The sequence below is a fragment of the Mchenga conophoros genome, linkage group LG9 (genome assembly GCF_057382185.1).
Source record: "Mchenga conophoros isolate Kocher_MC1m ecotype Shallow Benthic linkage group LG9, M_conophoros_male_GT1.1, whole genome shotgun sequence".
In the NCBI taxonomy this organism is placed as follows: domain Eukaryota; kingdom Metazoa; phylum Chordata; class Actinopteri; order Cichliformes; family Cichlidae; genus Mchenga; species Mchenga conophoros.
This window is the reverse complement of record NC_140534.1, coordinates 10783491-10803592: the sequence shown is the minus strand read 5'-3', so window position 1 is coordinate 10803592 and position 20102 is coordinate 10783491. Positions and strand designations below refer to the sequence as shown.

General features: G+C 41.5%; 2 protein-coding genes and 2 long non-coding RNA genes across 4 annotated transcripts; 2 read left to right on the top strand and 2 right to left on the bottom strand.

Annotated features, from left to right (window-relative positions):
* On the bottom strand, positions 1–1547 carry LOC146566791 (uncharacterized). The gene is made up of 3 exons (XR_014893842.1): positions 1436–1547; positions 139–247; positions 1–20 (listed from the first exon to the last, which is right to left on the bottom strand). It is a non-coding gene; the product is annotated as an uncharacterized LOC146566791 (long non-coding RNA).
* A 4386-nt stretch (positions 1548–5933) lies between these two features.
* Positions 5934–7674, top strand: LOC146566790 (glutathione synthetase-like). The gene is made up of 4 exons (XM_085286443.1): positions 5934–6038; positions 6461–6655; positions 7185–7299; positions 7420–7674. The coding sequence occupies exons 1-3, from the start codon at positions 5934–5936 to the stop codon at positions 7191–7193; spliced, it is 309 nt and encodes a 102-aa protein (XP_085142569.1). The 3' UTR covers positions 7194–7299; positions 7420–7674.
* Positions 7675–9982: 2308 nt separating this feature from the next.
* On the top strand, positions 9983–12604 carry LOC146566789 (uncharacterized). Its single transcript, XR_014893835.1, has 3 exons — positions 9983–10108; positions 10522–10591; positions 10791–12604. It is a non-coding gene; the product is annotated as an uncharacterized LOC146566789 (long non-coding RNA).
* Positions 12605–13119: 515 nt separating this feature from the next.
* Positions 13120–15968, bottom strand: LOC146566788 (uncharacterized). The gene is made up of 3 exons (XM_085286454.1): positions 15869–15968; positions 14300–14896; positions 13120–13948 (listed from the first exon to the last, which is right to left on the bottom strand). The coding sequence occupies exons 1-3, from the start codon at positions 15884–15886 to the stop codon at positions 13271–13273; spliced, it is 1293 nt and encodes a 430-aa protein (XP_085142580.1). The 5' UTR covers positions 15887–15968; the 3' UTR covers positions 13120–13270.
* Positions 15969–20102: the final 4134 nt, after the last annotated feature.

Here is a 20102-nt window from a genome sequence, read left to right as displayed (position 1 = left end):
CCACGATGGCTGGGATGTACCTGTGCATGGAGGGAGGAGGTGACACAACATCCCAACTTATAATATTCTTCCTGGAGATCATTTTTATGGTTCCTTTAAAGCTTGTGCGTGAATATAACACTCCAGGTGGATACTCACTCTCCAGTGGGCTCCAGCTCGCTGATCTCAAACCAGACCAGCAGGTCGTACTTGCTGACACACTGACCCAGGTTGGATTTGGTGATGGTGTTCAACTTGGAGGCTGCAACTGGCACACACACACACACACACGCACACACACACACACGCACGCACACACACACACGCACGCACGCACACACACACACACACACACACATACGCACACACACACGCACACACACACACACACACACGCACGCACGCACACACACACGCACGCACACACACACGCACACACACACGCACGCACGCACGCGCACACACACGCACGCACACGCACACGCACACGCACGCACGCACACGCACACACACACACTCAACGTTAACAAGTGGGAATTTTTCTGGATTTAAGAGAAGGTGAATAAAAGTGAGCAGTATTTACTACATGCTTTGGGTGACTAAATGGAGGATGGATAGGTGACATGAAAACACTACTGACCCTTTATACTGAGCCAATAGCTCACACACTTCTATTAAATCTGTCTAAAGAGCCAGTAATCACAGAGGATAGATACTGGAAGAAAACTGAAATGTTAGGAGGAACTAAATCACACATTACAACACCAGTGGCAGCACCCTGCTGTCTCACACATCGGGATCACGGTCCTGTTGAAGCGGGATAATTGCTAAAGCTCACAGTTGCATTCCTCTATACTCAATATGATGGAAAAAAACTATTTTAACAAACAATTAAAAAATGAACAAGTAAAAGATCTACTATAGCCAAAAGAAGACCATTTACAGACTATAGCCCTGTGAACAAGTATTTGCCTCCTTTCTGATTTCCTATCTTATTCCATATTTGTCACACTTACACCTTTCACATCAATACATTTATAACATTAGACAACAATGTCTAATATTCAACAGCAGTTTTCAAGGGCAAAACGCTATCCAAACATACTTGGTCCTATATGAAAAAGTAATCACACAGAAAACCTGATACCTTGTGTGTCACCTCTGACACCAACAACTACAGCAAGCGTTTGGTGCTAGAGGTCACATTTGGACTCTGGACCTCTGTGGAGTGTGCACATGATCTCATTACTGTCTAAAAATCCAAGGAGTGCTGAATCATTGAAAAATACACAGTAACAGGTGTGTAGCATCGCTAACTAGGTAGCAACAAGCCTCTAACACAGTGTGTATGCTAGCGGCTAATCTAGCAAACAAATGAACAGAGTGCTTTTAGCTGTTGCACAAGGATAAGATGATAAACTGTGTGTCTTTTTTATAATGACCTGCTTCAATTTACCTTAATCCAAGGAGTGCTCAGTGTGGGTAAATCTGCCATGAGCAGATAAAGTGGATGAGTGGGACTAGGTAGGTGTGCCGAAAACAGGCAACAAAGCTGATGCTGAAGAGTGTGCTGAGAACATAGTGGCGCCGCCAGCAGGTTTCCGGCTAGCAGGAAGACTTTGGCGCAGTAACACCTCCAACATTGGCAGTCCCATTTTGTGAAAGCCAATAAAAAAATAGCTAGGTTTCCATGTGTCATTTGTGTGGAACAATGCTGCACAACAAGCTAAATAGATTTAAAAAAACGAAAAAAAAAATTGTTGAACAACAGAAGATAAATGTCCTTTTTTTCTATTTCCAACTGGCCGGCTGTGTGGTGCGCAGCCTTAAGAGGCCAGCATTCAGACCCCAGAGTTTAACGGCCAAGTTCGAGTCTCTGACGGTCGGTCTGCTATAGCGGGGTAGGCCGAGCGAAAGACGAAGCTCCGGGCTCCTCCTTTTTCTCGTTTCTCTTTTTTTCATTCACATTTATTTACATTTATTTAGATATCAAGCTGCAAGTAAAAGCTCAGGGAAACACTTTTAAGGCGCCCTTTAAGGTACCCTATATATGTCCTTTCACATCTTATCACTTCATACAGTGCTATGGACCAGTCTACACCTGCTACTTTCTGCACAAGCTTTTATCACACAAGACCCGCTGTTTACAGGTAAGAAACACAGTGTCAGTAATGTTAAAGTGGCTGTGTGGAGTAGCACAACCACTGCTAATATAACACTTTTCACATGCATTTCTACATATTACAGTGTCTTTTACTGTCTTTATGGTGCTAGCTTAAAGTCATGCTGTAAATGTTAGCTTGTAGTCAAACATATTCCGACCATGTTAGGACAGAAATATTGGCTTCTATCATGACTAGTTAACAGAGATGTTAACTGCCCACGCGTTACTGTAATCCGATTACTTTTTTCAATAACGTGACACACTGTTTACAGCAACACTGTTTACAGCAACAATACTGCACAACAAGCTAAATAGATTTAAAAAAACGAAAAAAATTGTTGAACAACAGAAGATAAATGTCCTTTTTTTCTATTTTCTTCTGGCCGGCTGTGTGGTGCGCAGCGTTAAGAGGCCAGCATTCAGACCCCAGAGTTTAACGGCCAAGTTCGAGTCTCTGACGGTCGGTCTGCTATATCGGGGTAGGCCGAGCGAAAGACGAAGCTCCGGGCTCCTCCTTTTTCCAGCTTTTTTTTTTTTCATTCACATTTACACTGAAGCTGTGTTCACATTCATCCTTTAATCATGACAAAACGTGAGGAATCACACTGAGGTGAGACCTTGACAACAGACAAATCAGAAGCCGACACCAATGATAAGAAAGAAATTCATTTACAGACACTGAAAAAGCAGTTTAAGGTTCTAGATCTGGATGATTACAACACATCATTATTTATTTAAAGCAACCCAAAATGCACAAATGACTATAACCAAGTACATCCTGTGATTCAGCAGCTGATGGAACCAACTTTAGCAGCAAAAACTTGAGTTAATCATTTTTCATTAGTGTTTCACAGCCAGAGATGGGCAGTAACGCGGGGTAAAGCGTTACTGTAATCCAATTACTTTTTTCAATTAACGAGTAATGTAAGGGGATTACTATTGCAAAAAAGGTAATTAGATTACTGTTACTTTCCCGTAAGCACGCTGCGTTACTGCGTTACTGAAAAATTTTTGGCCAGAGTGCCTCATGACAATAACAGCTGTGTGCAGATCAAGAATGGATAATCTATGGAGGAGTGCAGAGAGAGTATGACCGTGCAGCGTTTAAAGCGTGGAAGTACTGAGCTTACTTTGAGTTTGATTCCGTAAAAAGTGACAAAAACTTTTAGAAACTTCTTTTTACAGCGAAAAAACCCTTAACTTCAGAGCAAGCACCGAGTACGCTACTACGGGATTGGAAATTCACAGAGAGACTCGCGGATTCTTCCACAAATTTCTTCTAGTCAGGATGTTGCATATAATTTAATTTTTGCTTGATGCATAAAGTAAAAAGATTCAAACTAATAAAACAAGTTTTAAAAACAGACTTTTCCATTTGATTACATTTTGTATGATGGATGATGCAGAAAAAGTAGAATTGGGCTGAAAGATCTATTGCGTTATTACCTATTCAGGTCATAAATCATGTTTTTAAAAAGTAACTAAGTAATTAATTACTTTTGAAAATAAGTAATCAGTAAAGTAAGGGGATTACTTTTTAGGGGAAGTAATCAGTAATTAGTTACTGATTACTTTTATTCAAGTAACTTGACCAACACTGCTAGTTAAGTTACTACCATAGTTAATACAGTTACGGGTAACATGATAGTGCTAACCCATAACCCTGAACTCTGTAATACTGTAAATGATGAGTGATTTAAGTTAACACTAAACATTCAACAGTGTCTCCTGAACATTTCTAATCAGGTGTGAGTCTGGCTGCATTGACTTTTGAAGATGCAAATTTAGCATGATGGCTGATGGTGCTGTGTAAGCTTCTACTTACCTTCTACACTGTGTTTAACACACATTTCAGAATAGCAAAGAGGAGCACTGTTGCTTCATCCTTAATACTTTAGAGGAGAACTGGACTGCAGATCAAAAGGTCCTTAATAGCTTTTTGTCCTCCCCGACCCTCAAAGCCAAACCAGCCATGAGAGCTGATGGGACAGGATTTGTAAAAGTGACATTATCAGAAAGAAAGGGGAGTAAGAATACTTGATATTTGCATTCTTTAGAGAAAAGTATTTGAAAAGGCTGTCTGCTTTTTTGGATTGATGTCGTTCTCCGGAGGCTCAAAGAAGTAGGGCAGTGTCACGGTCCTTTTGGCAGCAGAAAGCTGCTGAGTGCTGGAAAGAAGCACGGCCACACCAGCTGAAATGTCTCACTGACACAGAAGCTGTTGGCCATCCTCTGTGTTGCCACTGTCTTCACCCTGCTGTTATTAAGTGTCAATAACATACATTTCTATGGAGCTAAGCTTGATGAGCGATGCCTTGTTGGCTGACATTTATGTCTTTGAGCGTGTGAGAAGTTTAATAATTATAAAACCACATGAGTTTGACAAATGTCCTTTTAACCGTCAGCTCATAGTGAAGCACACTGAGCCACCCGGAGCTATAATATCAAAATAGAAGCTGCTACCTTTGTCAAGAGTGGCTGGATCTGAGTGCATACTACTTTCAGTTATTCAAATTTTGCTGAATTTGTTCAAAGTCCTGTCTATGTGCAGAGAGTGTCTTCCAGAGGAATGGTTCTGTGGGGATTGTGATGTTCTACATCACGAACATCAGCCACTCCACAGCAGAGAAAGTGTTATTGATGTTTTTAAAGCCATTCCTCCAACCACATGTAATTTTGGTTTTCATATGTGTCTACAGCCAGTTAGAAAGAATCTATTTAAGTGGTTTTCTCTTTCTTGGTAGCTCGCATTCTGCCAACAGTAAAGCTTTGAAACTGCTCCTGTGGGTTGCGTAAACTTCACAGTATCAGCAGGAAAAATCGTGATTTTAATCGACATTAATAGTAAACAGCAACCTGCTATTTAGGTTTCTGTGATGGATTTGAACATAGTGTGATGGAGCATGTTTTCTGCCCTTGCTGTACAATCAGAACATGGTATTGCTTTAACAGAAGTCATCTGTGAAGGCAGTGGTGTATTATTCATGTTGTTTCTTCTTCTTTTTGGTCCAAGGACGTTATGATGTGCACCAGGCGATACACAGATGTCAAACATGGCAGCAGCAGTGCAGCCCTGATTTAAAGGACCTGGTTAGGAGTGGATATTGGCCAGCATCTGTCAACATGTCTACTCTTTACACTTTAGACCTCTTGAGCTCCTTCCTGGAACTAAAAGTATTTTCTCCATGATTCTCCAGGGAAGCTTTTGCAAAACTGTTGGAGCGTGGTACTACAGTGGCTTGCAAAAGTATTCGGCCCCCTTGAACTTTTCCACATTTTGTCACATTACAGCCACAAACATGAATCAATTTTATTGGACTTCCACGTGAAAGACCAACACAAAGAAGAAGTGGACCAACACACGTGAGAAGTGGAAGGAAAATCATACATGATTCCAAACATTTTTTACAAATAAATAACTGCAAAGTGGGGTGTGCGTAATTATTCAGCCCCCTGACTCAATACTTTGTAGAACCACCTTTTGCTGCAGTTACAGCTGCCAGTCTTTTAGGGTCTGTCTCTACCAGCTTTGCACATCTAGAGACTGAAATCTTTGCCCATTCTTCTTTGCAAAACAGCTCCAGCTCAGTCAGATTAGATGGACAGCGTTTGTGAACAGCAGTTTCAGATCTTGCCACAGATCTGAGGGGGCGAATACTTTTGCAAGCAACTGCAAGTGTGGGGGAAGGCTGAGTGAAGTATTTCTTTGATATTGTTTTTCAATAAGCAGATGCAAATATTTACTCCTCTGTTATGTTTCTGTACATACAGACTGGGCGTGCCAAAAGCGATGCACTGCAGCACAGCTTTCTGGATGAGGAAGAGCAGCTGTGCTGTGATGTCAGCTTCAGCTGCCCAGCATGCACACCTGAAATGTTGGCGGTTTCAGTTGATGGTAACAGAAAGCTATATCACTTTCAGCAAAAAGAAAGGTGCTCATTGTTGATGTTCTTTGTGTTTGTGCCTTCCATGGTTAGACTTTATTGTTTCTCTGATGTTGCTCTGATGACCGTGACTTTTTTGATGCCGTTTTTTTGTTGAAACCAACTGTTGTCACCCTCTGCTGCTCAGTGTGCTGGCTGTTTTCTCGGGAATCTCAACCACAAGAAAGTTTATACGAACGAAGCTAAAAAACCTGTGACAGTTTGTGAAACGTCATTAGCAGCAGTGAAATAAGTTAGTTAGTGAAATGATAGAGGCTATTTTATGCTGGAAAAATTCTTCCAGCACAAAGTGGCCCACTAAACGGAATTTTTTAATACAGAAATACATCTAATGATAAAAAGCAGAGAATTCATTGTCTGTTTTCCATTGCAGAGCTGGGATGCTCGTCTCCTCATGGAGCGCTCTCGAGCTGTGAAGTGTCCAGATATCAGCGCTCACCTGGCTGGTACCAAGAAGGTTCAGCAAGTGCTCCCCAGACCTGGAGTCCTGGACAGATTCTTCCCAGACCAGCCTCAAGCTGTGCAGCAGATCCGAGCGACATTGGCTGACCTCTACACTCTAGACATGGTGAGACAAAGGGCACGGTTTGTTCATTGTTTGGAAAATTTGGCATTAGATAATCCTCACCTGGGTGTTGCTGTTCAGTGTAAGCAATATCATTTGCATTTTATTCCTCTGATTTATTTCTCTGTGGCGTTTATGAACTCGTATTTCTTAGGCTGGCTTTTAAGGAAGGAGAAAAGGTATGTATCAGTTGGCTGGGAAGAAAGATGGAGGTGGAAAGGATGTGCAAGCTATGGGACAAAGTTGCTGAGACTAGGTTAAAAAGAGGTGAGGATCAGTGAGCAGGAGTGTGGCTTTGTGCTGAAAAGAGCACAACAGATTGTTTGGAGAGAAGGTGAAGGAAAGTCAGCTGAAGCAAGACAGTTTGTGGAGTTTGTGTTGGACTGTATGTTATGCTGGGAGCCTGGGGATTAGTGCACTTTGATTCCAAGTTAATACTAGCTAGTGTTTCTCACTGGTTTTTGGGTGGTGGAGTAAAAGGGATTGGTTGGTGGCTGTTTCTAATGTTAGCCTTTTCTTTGCTTTCTTACAGGCGGGGTAAAGACATCAGGGTGAAGAGCAGTTAGCAGTGCATTCATGGACATCTTTAAACTATTAATTGAAGAATCTTTGGTCATGATGGCATGAACTAGAAGCGTGAGCTCCAGGTGAGACTGCACAGAAGAACAAGTGTCCTTAAACTGCATCAACTGATGACGTCTCACAATTTTATTCCACTGTGTGTTTTTATCATTGAATGTTTCTGTCTTTGTGTACATGTAACGCAGACACTAAAGCTGAGCCAGAACTTCATGCTGAAGAGAAGGATTCTTTTAAAATGCATGGGGGAGCAAGCGAGTCAGATACCAATGGCACGAAGATGAAGCAGGTCTGATCGGAAACCGTTTATTTCCAGGCCAGGGAGCACAAATAAAAACACCCTTAAAAGGTTCCCTCCTGCTCAACCGCGTCACTCCCTACGGAGAGAAGATCTACATGACCTTATCTGCGTATCTGGAGGTCAGCCGCTGCTCCGCCGTGTTGTACCTGTTTGTACGTGTTTTTAAGTCTCTTGATGTCATCGTGTCTAACACACACCCTTTATCTCCTCTCTGCAGCTGGACCATTGCATCCAGCCTGCCATTATCACCAAAGACATCTGCACGGTCTTTTACTCCCGAGACGCCAAGATTTCCCCACCCCGTTCTCTCAAGAACCTCTTTGGGACTGTTTACTCCAAAACTCCTGACTGGTAAATCTGGGCTGCTGCACTGTGGCCATCTCTGTTTCACAATCAAAGATATCTGCCCTGTTACAAAGTTTCCTTGTTCAAAACTTCTGCTTCATTATAGCAACCGAGTGACTGGGATCTACGAGCTGAGCTTGTGTAAGATGTCTGACACTGGAAGCCCAGGTGAGCGGCCATGAAACATGTTTAAAGAACGGCAGCTGTTTTATCATAATTCTGTGGAGAGCTTCATCCTAATGAGGGCTCATGTCCTGAGCAGGGATGCAGAGGAGGAGGAGGAAGGTCCTGGACACATCAGTGGCTTATGTGCGTGGAGAGGAGAACCTGGCCGGCTGGAGGCCCAGAGGAGATAGCCTCATCCTAGAGCACCAGTGGGAGCTGGAGAAGATGGAGCAGCTGCAGGAGGTGGGGCCTTAAAAGATTCATAAAGAAATAAATCTGTTTAATATCGTAGAGGGAAAAATGACTTTTCAACTCAAAGACCAAAGTGCTATTCTAAAAAGTTTTTTCTTAGAGTACAGACTTTACATGACTAACCTCCCCTCTTCTCCCCACCTCACATTCGCCCCCATCTTTCGTCCAGGTGGAAAAGACCCGTCACCTTCTGGGAGAGGCGGCTCCCGTGGGAACAGCTCCCACCACCAAGTCCCTGAGTGAGTCTCTGTCCCCCAGCGTGAGCTCCGGCACTCTGTCCACATCCACCTCCGTCTCCTCGCAGATCTCCAGCACCACCTTTGAAAGCGTGAGAAGGAGCTGGCCACCAAGGTGAGAAAAACGTGGGCTTAGTGGGCGTTCTTGTTGCTGCCTTCTTCCTTCTCTGCTCGGAGCTGATCGGTCTTGTTCCTGTTGTGTTGTAGTGCCTGCGCCTTCTGACACACACCTTCAATACTGAATACAAGCAGCTGGTGAACAGCATCAGTGACTGCAAGGTGAGAAATAATACAAAGAAATAAAAAAATAGCCTTTCTGTGTCACATCAGGGAGTTCCTATATTGACGTCTACCTCATCCTGCTGTTGTTTCACTTCAGCTTTCTCTCATCTCACCGATCGGACGTGATCCATCCGTGACGAGCTTCAGCAGTGCCACCCTCACCCCTTCCTCTACCTGCCCCTCTCTCTCGGACTCGCGCTGTGGCTCCATGGGCCAGAAGTAAACATATTTTTAGGAACATTGACCTCGATCTGCAAACGGTTATTGACAGGTTATCTATTTGATTCTAACTTGGTGTGATTTGTGTTAAAGGACCCCTGAGAACAGCTCACGTGCCTCCAGTCCCTCCTGCTCAGACTGTGAAAACTTCCCGATGGTTCCCACTCTGGAGACCTCCTACCTTGCGCGGGCTGCAAAGGAACGAGTTCCTGAACTTGGTGCCTGATATTGAAGAAATGCGACCAGGGTGAGTAATGCCATATTAACCCAAATACTGTCACTATGACATGTGTCTCACAGACCAAATGTAAGTCGACACTCATGTTCTCTAGTTCAAGCAGAAATGATGTGGATCGATTCAAATTCCTGAGCCTGGATGATTTCAGCTGGAAACAAACCAACTCTGCTTCTTCCTCAGATAATTCAATTCAATTCAATTTTATTTATATAGCGCCAAATCACAACAAAAGTCGCCTCAAGGCGCTTCATAGATACAGAGAAAAACCCAACAATCATATGACCCCCTATGAGCAAGCACTTTGGCGACAGTGGGAAGGAAAAACTCCCTTTTAACAGGAAGAAACCTCCAGCAGAACCAGGCTCAGGGAGGGGCGGGACCATCTTCTGCGACCGGTTGGGGTGAGAGAAGGAAGACAGGATAAACGACATGCTGTGGAAGAGAGACAGAGGTGAATAACAGATATGATTCAATGCAGAGAGGTCTATTAACTCATACTGAGTGAGAAAGGAGACTGGAAAGGAAAAACTCAATGCATCATGGGAATCCCCGGCAGCCTACGTCTATTGCAGCATAACTAAGGGAGGATTCAAGGTCACCTGGTCCAGCCCTAAATATATACTTTACCAAAGAGGAAAGTTTTAAGCCTAATCTTGAAATTTTGTCTCCTGAATCCAAACTGGAAGCTGGTTCCACAGAAGAGGGGCCTGAAAACTGAATGTGTTCACTGACCGGTGTTGCCAGCTTTGGTGGCTCGTCTCCCGCTCGAAGAGGACCAAAAAGAGAACCATACAGTGTTCAGCTGCCTGGCTGTGCTCTACACACACAGCCCTGCCTTGGTACAGTAAAAACCACATTTACATTTGTTTACATTTCCAATGTAGAGGATGAGTTTAGATCACTGTGGTCCAAGCTTGTCGTCAGTTATAGAAACTGGATGTTGCACAGGAAAGTGTGTTTCCTTACATTTATTTTGTGTTGACAGAAGTCTTTGATTCATATTGATTATTAAAGAGCAGCTGTTCACATGTTTAGAAAGATGCTTTGAAAGGAAAAACTTCCAACCAATCATTTCTTTTATTAAATGTTAAATCAGTTATTCTTACAATCCAACACATGCAGAAACTTTGACATGCTCTGATGTAAATCTTGAACTACTTCACATTGTGCATTTTGTCCCTAAATTTTAAAAATATTTTTAATTACACTTTTTTCTTAAATGTTTTTATTTTATTTTTTTTATCTCTTTCAGGTCGTGAATTTAATGAAACCCATAGTTGCTGCTTCCAGTCATGTCGTGGGCAACAAGGATGTTGATAAAGGTGAAGATTTCTATGGCCACATGCAGAATAACTCATCAGATTGCATGTTAAAATTCCTTTGAATGAACCCTCATGACTCAGAGCTTCATATCTAATGTCTCTTAGCATCGTGCACAGCACTCTCATCAGTATTTGGTTCTTTTGTAGTGATCTGTCTCCAGTGTTGACCTCTAACTCTCAGTTTGTTTCTCCTCCACAGAAAGCCAGAACATTTCAGTAGCACTCATGAGAAAGTTTGCCCAGAACCACAGTGCTGAGGTCCAAGCAGCTGTGACCTCACTTCCTGCACAGCAGAGACCCTTGTTAACGTGCATGCCGTGTTTACTTTTTCTTATGTTAGGAGTTCGGGTTCACCATCCTGTGTTCTGTATTTTGATTTCCTGCTTCACTATAAATCGCTGCTGCTGTTCTTTACGCGGTTTGGACACACTTCTTGCTTTGTTCTCAAGAGTGTGAAGTAATGGATTTAATCTGCTAAGGAGAGTTTTTCATTCCCATTGCTCTTTGGGAGTCAGCGGGCTTTAACCTGTGGAGAAAAGCGTGTGCTCTTGCTCCTTCAAACGGTTTTCTTCAGAGATTTCTCACTGTTTGTACACATGCTGAGTGGCTAGTTTTGAAAACACTTACTTTACCTTTACTACTCTGCTCAGAAATGCAACCTGTGACCTTACACAGCCCAAAAACTTATCCTAAAACATAAATTAACAAGGACAGAAGCTTTTTACAAATGCTTCAACAGTGTAATTCTAACAAGGTATGCAATACATCTAATGTCAGTTCAGAGGTATGAAGTGATGACACTTTGACATCACTGAATAAAAGCAGTCTTGTCATAATAAGCTTTGCTGTGGACAGTTGGCGCGTTCATGTTAAACTTTTTCTTACAAATAAAAAAGGTAATCAGATGTTAAGTTTGTTCAGTTTTAGTTGTTCTCATCGTGTTGCTCCTCAGATCTCCCGTTGTCCCTGAGCCTGACTAAAGCCCGGCAGCTTGTTTTCAGGGCATGGCAATACAGATATGAGCTAAATGTGACACAGCAAAGAAAAATCAGAATCAAGAAACCCTGAGCTGACTTTCATGGCTGCAGACGTGACATTAAGAGCCTCACAGATCAAAAAAGTATGGGATTTAAACTGCTTCTAGACCTGCACACGTCTGTTTCCAGGGCAGGATATCCATTCCAGTGCAGCAGAAGGAGCGGTCAGTGTGGACCTCGGTGCTGTACAGGACCTCCTGGAGCTGCTTGTCTCCTGGCATCTGGGCTTTCACTCGTATCTGAAGGACAAAATAGGAAAATCAAGTTGCTCTCACTGTCACCTGATTTCCACAGACTGCCATCTGACCACATCCCTGCAGTTGGATCCCACCGCCGTACCTCTAGGATGGGTCTTCTTGTTGTCAACCCAAACCACCCTCTCCTTCAGCTCTGAGCTGAATATATACACATGATTGCTTCTTAAAAAACAAACAAAAACAAAAAAACGTCCCCACACGGAGTGAGACTCAGTCTTGGATGCCCAGATCAGCCAGTGTGGTGTCCAAGAAAGGGAAGGGTTGGTTTGCCAAGTTGGGCTGTACCTCGATGGGCAGTGTCACCAACATGGGGATATCCTGCTCCAGTCTGACGCGCAACATCTTGTTGTGGGACCCCGGGAGCTTCCTGTCTGCCGATCCGCCTCTCCGTCGGCCTGCTCCACAGTCGCCGCCTCCTCCAGAGAGCGTTTTGTGTCGTCTGCTGCCAGCTTGACTTGCTGATCTTTATCTCAGGAGGCAGTGGGTTTTTACCCTCTCCCCCTTTGATCCTGTGCGTTATCGTTTAAAACTCGCTATCTGCATCTTTTGGCTCCAGCACGTCTTTATTGTTAGAGTTGTTGCTTGCTGTGTTCTTCTGCAGGGTGCTGATGATTCATTGTTCTGCTTCTTCTGATGGTAAACGCCTCTGGAAAGCCTGAATATGTGAGCGCGTCTGATTCATACAGAGTTCTGCTCTGCCCCCCCGGACTGATATATGCAGCCAGTGTGAATGTGTGTTATGTATCACTCACATGTTAGGTTCATTAGACTGACACAAGAGTGATGCACAGATGTTGGTGTTTTTAGGGCCAAGTGTGAAAGTGGAAGAAAGACAAATTCTTTTGAAATGTTAAAAGAATGTTGGAAATTTGATCAGAATACAGTAAAAATGAAAGAAACAGATATTTTTCTCAGATCATTGTGTTAAATTGTCATAATCGCCGTGTTCTCTTTAAGACTATCAGCTCTACTCTAAACAACCCTGAAAGCCTCTGCTGACACGTGTCATCAGTTCCTTTCTTTCTTTGTAAACAAGGTCGAGTCTGTCAGGTCAGCAATAGTACTTCCTACAGATGACCCATCAGTGTTTATTCCATGACTGTAAACATGTTTCCATTTGTCACTTCAGTCTTTACTCTGAAATACAGGAAATGACATCATGGCTCAAAATCTTTGTCGTTCAAACAATTCTTTATTTAACATTTTTTTAACTTTATTTAACAAAATACATTCAATAAAAACTTAAACAACAGAAAACTGATTTTTAATCCAACCACTGAAAAAAAAAGGTAACGACTGAACACAAACAGAAGAACAATTTATAAAGATTAACATGGAACTACAGGAAGTTTGATTCACAGCCTCATTTGAACTTAAACTTAAACTTAAGGAGAGCCGACCTGAGCTCTGTGGAGCCTGATCTCCAGGGTTTTAAGTTGGACTCTGAAACCAGAGGATGTTTCTCTCTCTTCAGATTCACTCTGATCCTGTGATGGGAATGATTTCAGCCCTGCGTGATCGCGCTGATGTTTGCACAGAGCAGATGATGAAGTGAATGTTTTGGCACAGTGGTAACAGTGAAACAGTTTATTAGTAACGTGGGATCGTTTGTGTGCAGAGTATGAACTGAGATTACTGAAGCTCTTGTCACACTGCTCACAGCTGTAGTTTCCTTCCATGTGTGTACGTTCATGCTCGTTACGATTACCTGAATGTGAGAAGCTTTTGTCACAGTGTCTGCACTTGTATGGTTTCACTCCTGTGTGGACTCGTTTGTGTCTTTTAAGGTTACCTGCAGTGGTGAAGGATGACCCACACTGATCACAGAGGTGCTTTTTGACCCCACTGTGAAAGAGTTCATGTTGTTTTAACTCAGCTGATGTGGGGAAGCTTCTCCCACATTCTTTGCAGTATTTCAGTTTGTCTCCAGTGTGTTTACGTTGATGTATTTTTAGGCTGGCTTGGTGACTGAAAGTTTTTCCACAGATGTCACAACGAAAGTCTTTCCCACCACCACAGCGATGACAGGGTTGAGAAGTGGATCCATCTGTGTCGCTCTGCTTCTAAACAAAGACACAAAGACAGTGTAAGTCAGTCCTTCAACACTTTTATCCTGAAAGTCGCCTGAAATAAAGAGCATCTCTGCAGACGTCCAATTACATTTTACTGTTTCGATTAACACACTCAGTTTACTGGGCTACAATAACTACAATACTACCACCATAATACTACAGCAATACTTATTTAATATTACAGTAACATCTGACTTACACTTAAATGAAATGAAAACCTGAATAATGGCTCAGAGCTACTCTTCGGTGCAGTAGAAGTGCTAACATGCTAACACAATTTAATGAGCAGACTTGTTCCAAACAGTCAGACTGAACTTACAAGAATAAAATAAAAATACAAACCTCACAGTAACTGCACTTGTAGAGTCTCTTTCTGGTGTGGATCTGTTGGTGTTCTCTCAGGTACTGTGGAGTTTTAAAAGTCTTCTCACACAGGTCACATTGATAAGGTCTCTCCTCAGTGTGGGTAAACATGTGGCGTTGTAAGTGTGCGTCTGTTGTAAAGTATTTGCCACACTGATCACACCAGTACACATCTTCTCCGGAGTGAATGCGTACGTGTATATTTCGGTACCCTAGCCGGCTGAAGGTTTTTCCACAGATGTCACAGCTGTATGCCTTAACTCCAGAGTGGGTAACTAGATGACTCTGTAAGTTGCTACTTTGAGTAAAAGCTCTGCCACACTGATCACAGCTGTAAGCTTTAACTCCACTGTGGACGACTTGGTGTCTTTTCAGGGAATTCTTCCAGGAAAACGACTTTCCACACAAGTCACAGCTGAACGGTCTCTCTCCAGTGTGGATGAGCTGATGTTGTTTTAGTTTAAACTTCCAGGTAAAATCCTTCCCACACTCGTCACAGGTGTTTTTTTTCTCTCTCTTGCTTCTGTGAGGTTTGTCGGCCTCCTGAGAGCGCTGACTTCTCGGTCCACGTTGGTCCTGCAGTGACAGAGATACAGAGTCAGTGAGTGAAATGCAGTCATTAAACAAACTGAAGCTTCAAACTCCCTCCATTAACACTAGTTTTAAACCTGAAGGTGGAGTGTGGCACCAAACACCACCAGAACCTGAACGACTGCAGGTGCTGATAAGTTGCGGTCGCGGTATTTCAACATCTAGTTAGCAATACAGAAGACGAGCGAGAATAAATGGAGTAATATTTTTTATGTGGCAGGTAATTTCAAATGCAGCAATTCTATCAGCCCAACAAACATCAGTAAACACACAAACTGTTTGTGTGCAGTTTGTCTCACAATGTGATGTAAAGACTGCAGTAAAATCCTCTGCAGGTTAGTGCAGGATAAGCAGGCAAGTTTACTGTAATGTGATGGATTTAAGTAAAGAACAGTGTGTGACTGGTGCACAGTGACTGTGGTGCTCATGTCAGAGTTAGATTACATCAAGTGTAGCAGAGATTAACTTAAACTTAAGCTCATGATGCTGACATTCATTCACTGAGCTCCACCCACATACCAACAGTTTAGTGTCTAATATAAAGACAGTGTACTGTCAGTGTAGAGAAAGGAAATCAGCCAGGACAACTCGTGAAACATCTGCTGACATCTGGATGAATTCACAGAGAGCAGCAGGTCAGCTGATCACAGCCTGCACATTAAAAAAATCTACTGGAGCTCTCAATAGAAATGATTGTGAGCTGTGACCCTTTTCCCCACACTGAGCCACTACAGCTGATTTTAGGGTTGAATCCTGCTGAATCCCACTTTAACATCTTCCTGCTCATTTTGATGTTTAGAGGCAACGTCACCGTCTAAGATGTAGGCATTGTATACATTGTATACATTATTTCTACATTACATTAATATTGCACAAGGTTCATTTAGTTTAGCATAAAATATACATATCAGTACTTCAGCTTTTAATGGAGTATTTCTTAACACTAGTATCTGTCACCTTCTGTGTTGAGCTCATTGTTTTCTCTGCAGTGGCTGAGCTGAGTCCAAGTAGCTGAAATTTCCTCTGCTGCTCCGTCAGACTCTTCTCCTCCTCCTGATCAGCTGGGACACAAAACAGAACTTTGTTAAGCTCCACACTGCACTGAAGAGTCAAAGTGTCTCATATCTTCATCTGAGAACACACAGAACACATTTTAGCTTCCCTGGGTGGACAACTTGTTTGAAACAAACACAAAAGGTTTGAGCACCGATACCAAATTCAGCAGTATGACACACCAGTACCAGGAGAGCAATTCCTCTTTAAAATATGCCCTGGCCAAGAAAAAACCCGACAATATACGTGTGCCGTGAGAAATGATAGATAGATAGATAGATAGATAGATAGATAGATAGATAGATAGATAGATAGATAGATAGATAGATAGATAGATAAAATTTATTTCAAACATGCAAATATAATTGAAATAACAACAGAAAAAAATAAAAATAACAAAACTTAAAAATCATCAAGTTTTCATGTAAATATCTATGTCTACAGAATGTGTGTGCTCGAAAAGGAGTAGGATGAAGTTTTCTTGTTCCTACCCCCTTATTTCAAATTTCATTGCTTACAAATCCATATCCAGGATTCAACATTATTTGATCATATATTTAACTATGTACAAGTCTAACACATTGAACATACACAAATAAAACCATTTTCAGCACGTAAACCAGAACAACTAATCACTCTGTTTATAACAGCCGCTTAATCTCTGAGTTTATTTTCTATCTATGTGACAAAAACCTTAATGAACACTTAAGGTTGGGTTACTCAGGCCTTGATTTATAAAAAATGAGGACACAATGAGACAACTCAGTCACTGAGAGGAAGATTTCCTATATTCATGCAATTTATTATTTTTTGAACAGTCGTGTGAATTTTTGTATTGATGTACTTGTCTTGATTTCATCTGTATATCCGAGTGGGTGTAGAAATCTGAGCCATCATCTGAGTAAGCCTCATCACAACTTTGCGCTGATAAAGGCAGCTGTGTTTTAGCCTGGAACACATTTATTTTTACATTTCTCATAAATGTATTTCATTATAGCACTTTTACCGCCAACATGTTGGGTCTTTTGGAGCCGGAAGTGACCTTATATGGAAGAAGGGTGGCGCTAGCTAGCTTAGTTAGCAAGCTGCATTCATAAGCTGTGCAGGTGCCACAGAGATGCTAAGTAGCCTTAATAACAGACTAATAAAATAACACAAACTCTGATTACAATGAGCTCATTTAAAAGCTTTCTTCTAATAAAATTATTTTCTTCTCTGTGTTTCACAACCTTTTGCTGATATCTTTCTGTAAATTAGTTTAAAGCAGCTTGAGTCAATTTAGTCAGATTTTTTTTTCCAACTTGTTCACAAAAACTTGAGAAGAGACACCGAGGAGAGCAACAGAAAGCCTCATTCAGGAGCTAAACTCAAGATTAACTAGACTCGGATTAATATTAGCTCGGTGCTTACCTTTAAATCAGTCTTGACAATAATCGGAGAGAAAAACGCCATAAAGCGGGAACTCGGCTTCTTCTTCTTCTGCTCTTGTATTTTTTGGCGGTTAAAGCTTTAAGGCGCATTACCGCCACCTGCTGGACTGGACTTTTCATGTCCCAAACATCATCAATTGGGCACAAATTTGTTGGAGTTTCTGTTAATAAAAAAGATGGAATTCAAGGATCTTGTTATTTGGTTTGTTTGTTTTCACCATTTACTCTACAATTTTCTGCCAGTGTATAGCAAACCCCACAGCTCAAATCAATGAAGAATTTAGTATTTTTAACATATTGCTTAAACTGGAACCAGCAGCTATATAGGCCTAATTTTTAATCCAAACATGTGATAGAGGTTTACCACCAGGAGAAGCAGACTGTAAATAAAAGACTGTGCTACTGAAAACTGTTAGTCTGACTTTGGATTGTAAATATGTTTCCATTTGTCACTTCTGTATTTGTATATGGCTCAAACTATTTGTTATGAAAGCAAAAAAAAAAAAAAAGATGTTGTATAAATTGATTCAGGATTATTTACTTCGAGTCCAGAAATCATAGCTGTCTCATCAGATCCAGTTGTGACATTAGCTATAGTTTCCGCGGAGGGTACTTGGTTCTGTATGACAGCACAGCTTTTAGGTTGAATTCAAGCGCTTGAGTACAGCCTGATAATTAGAGGCCTGCAAACTGTTTGCTGATGAACTTTGGAAGTAAAAGTACAGACAGCTATAGAAGACACAGGACACGAGATGGGTTCATTATTTCTTTTGAGTTCCATGTAACAATCCGTAACTCTGTAATTAATGAATGTGCCATTTAATCTTGGCTGCAGCCAAGATTAAATGGCACATTCATTAAATGGCTAAAATGGGTTGGCTGCCGTTCAGCATTTAGCACAAGTCAGCTTTTGATCAGAAAGTTTTCTGGTTTGATCCCTGGCTGCTCCAGTCTGCAGGCGAAATATCCTTGGACAAGATTGTAATCCCAAGCTGCTTTCTGATGCATCCATTGGAGTGTGAATGCTTTATAGAGTTTGTGAAACAGTTGTACGTGTGGTCAGATTGTTTTGTATTTGTGTGTGGATTGAAGCACATGTCTGAGAGCACATCAATCACTGCACATATTTTTTAAAATCTTAGTTTAAATAAAGTTTTTGATTATTTATTATAAAAAAGAGATGATATATATATAATGCAGTGGGCACTCTACCAGCTAACATGTCAGTTAATTTGACACATTGATTTATTTATCATTTCTTTTTCTCTCTCAGCTTTTCAGCTCCATATTTTTGCCATTTCTTCCACACTCAACTCTGTTCTACAAGGTGAGCCCACAGTTAATGTAGGAGAGGGCAGGTGGCATTAAGAGATTTGATTGGGCAATCTAGGGCCCAGTTAGTTCTTCCTTTTGGTGAAAGCTGGGCTCTTCAGTTCAGCATGGCACAGCTCCAAAGATTCTGCAACATCAAACCCTCTGTCTGCTAATGTTACATCACCTGGGCTGAGGCAGTCCAGGTAATTGCAACAGTTTCTTGAAATTAGTTAATTCAGATATAAACAGAGTGACAGTTTACAGATTCAAACATGTCTCAGAGAAAACAGAAAAAAACAGTAAAGCCCAACTCTCCTCTTTGTGATCAGGAAGACAAAATTCAACTTCCTGATCAAGTAGACAAATCATTCAACCAGCTTCTAGAAAAGGAAGATATTCAAAAGTTGAAAGAAATGGAACTCCTAGAAATGCAGGGAAGAAACTTTGAGCTCCAAGCAAAGCTTGATAAAGCACTAGAAAAACTAGTGCTGAAGGACAAAAAGAATCAGGAGCTGCAAGTAAAGCTTGATGAAAGACCGCACACAAATGAAGAGTTTCTTCAAGAAAAAAGGCTACAGGAGATAAAACAGAAGGAAATGGATTTCAAGCTCCAGGACATGGAGAAACACAACAAAGGCTTGCAAATCAAGCTTAATGAAGCTCTGCAAAAAAAATTAAGAACTCCTCCAAGAAAAACAACAACAGGACATGAAGCAGTGCAAACTCCAAGGCATGGAGGAAAAATACAAAGCGCTTCAGGTAAAGCTTGATAAAACACTGAACAAAAATAAAGAGTTGCTTCAAGAACAAAAGCAACAAGAAATTAAACAGAAACAAACGGACTGCAAGCTTGAAGACGTGCAGGAAAAATACACAGCGCTGAAAATGAAACTTGATAAAGCCAGAGGTGGGACCAAGTCATTGTTTTGCAAGTCTCAAGTAAGTCTCAAGTCTTTATCCTCAAGTCTCAAGTAGAGTCTCAAGTAATGTCAGGCAAGTCAGAGTCGAGTCTCAAGTCACTGGTGTAAAAGTCCGAGTAAAGTCACAAGTCTGAAATTTTGAATTTCAAGTCCTTTCGAGTCTTTAAAAAGAAAAAAACGAAAAAATAATGTTGCAGTTATGCTAAATGTAAATATTAGACCATGTAATTTTTAAATCTGTGTTTTTCTCAACACATGACAAAATAGTGAACTTAGAAAATATACACAAATTGTGAAATTGCACCTCTTTAAAATGCAGCTCAATTAAACCTAGCTCCAAGGATAATTTTCACCGACAGTTCTGAGATAAGCTGCATGTTATTCTTGGATGCGGTTGTAGGACCGGTGTCGTGCCAAAGTAGGTATCCCCGACAGAATTTGTTTCCCCTGTGCTGGGAGCATGCAGGAAGTACT

Bases quoted from the DNA above. Each gene is read 5' to 3' on its own strand.
- LOC146566790 (XM_085286443.1), top strand. From the start codon at position 5,934: ATGCACTGCAGCACAGCTTTCTGGATGAGGAAGAGCAGCTGTGCTGTG. The intron at 6,039-6,460 runs GTAACAGAAAGC...TTTCCATTGCAG, and splicing joins GTTGGCGGTTTCAGTTGATG to AGCTGGGATGCTCGTCTCCT.
- LOC146566788 (XM_085286454.1), bottom strand. The intron at 13,949-14,299 runs GTTTGTATTTTT...GTCTTTGTTTAG, and splicing joins ACAAGTGCAGTTACTGTGAG to AAGCAGAGCGACACAGATGG.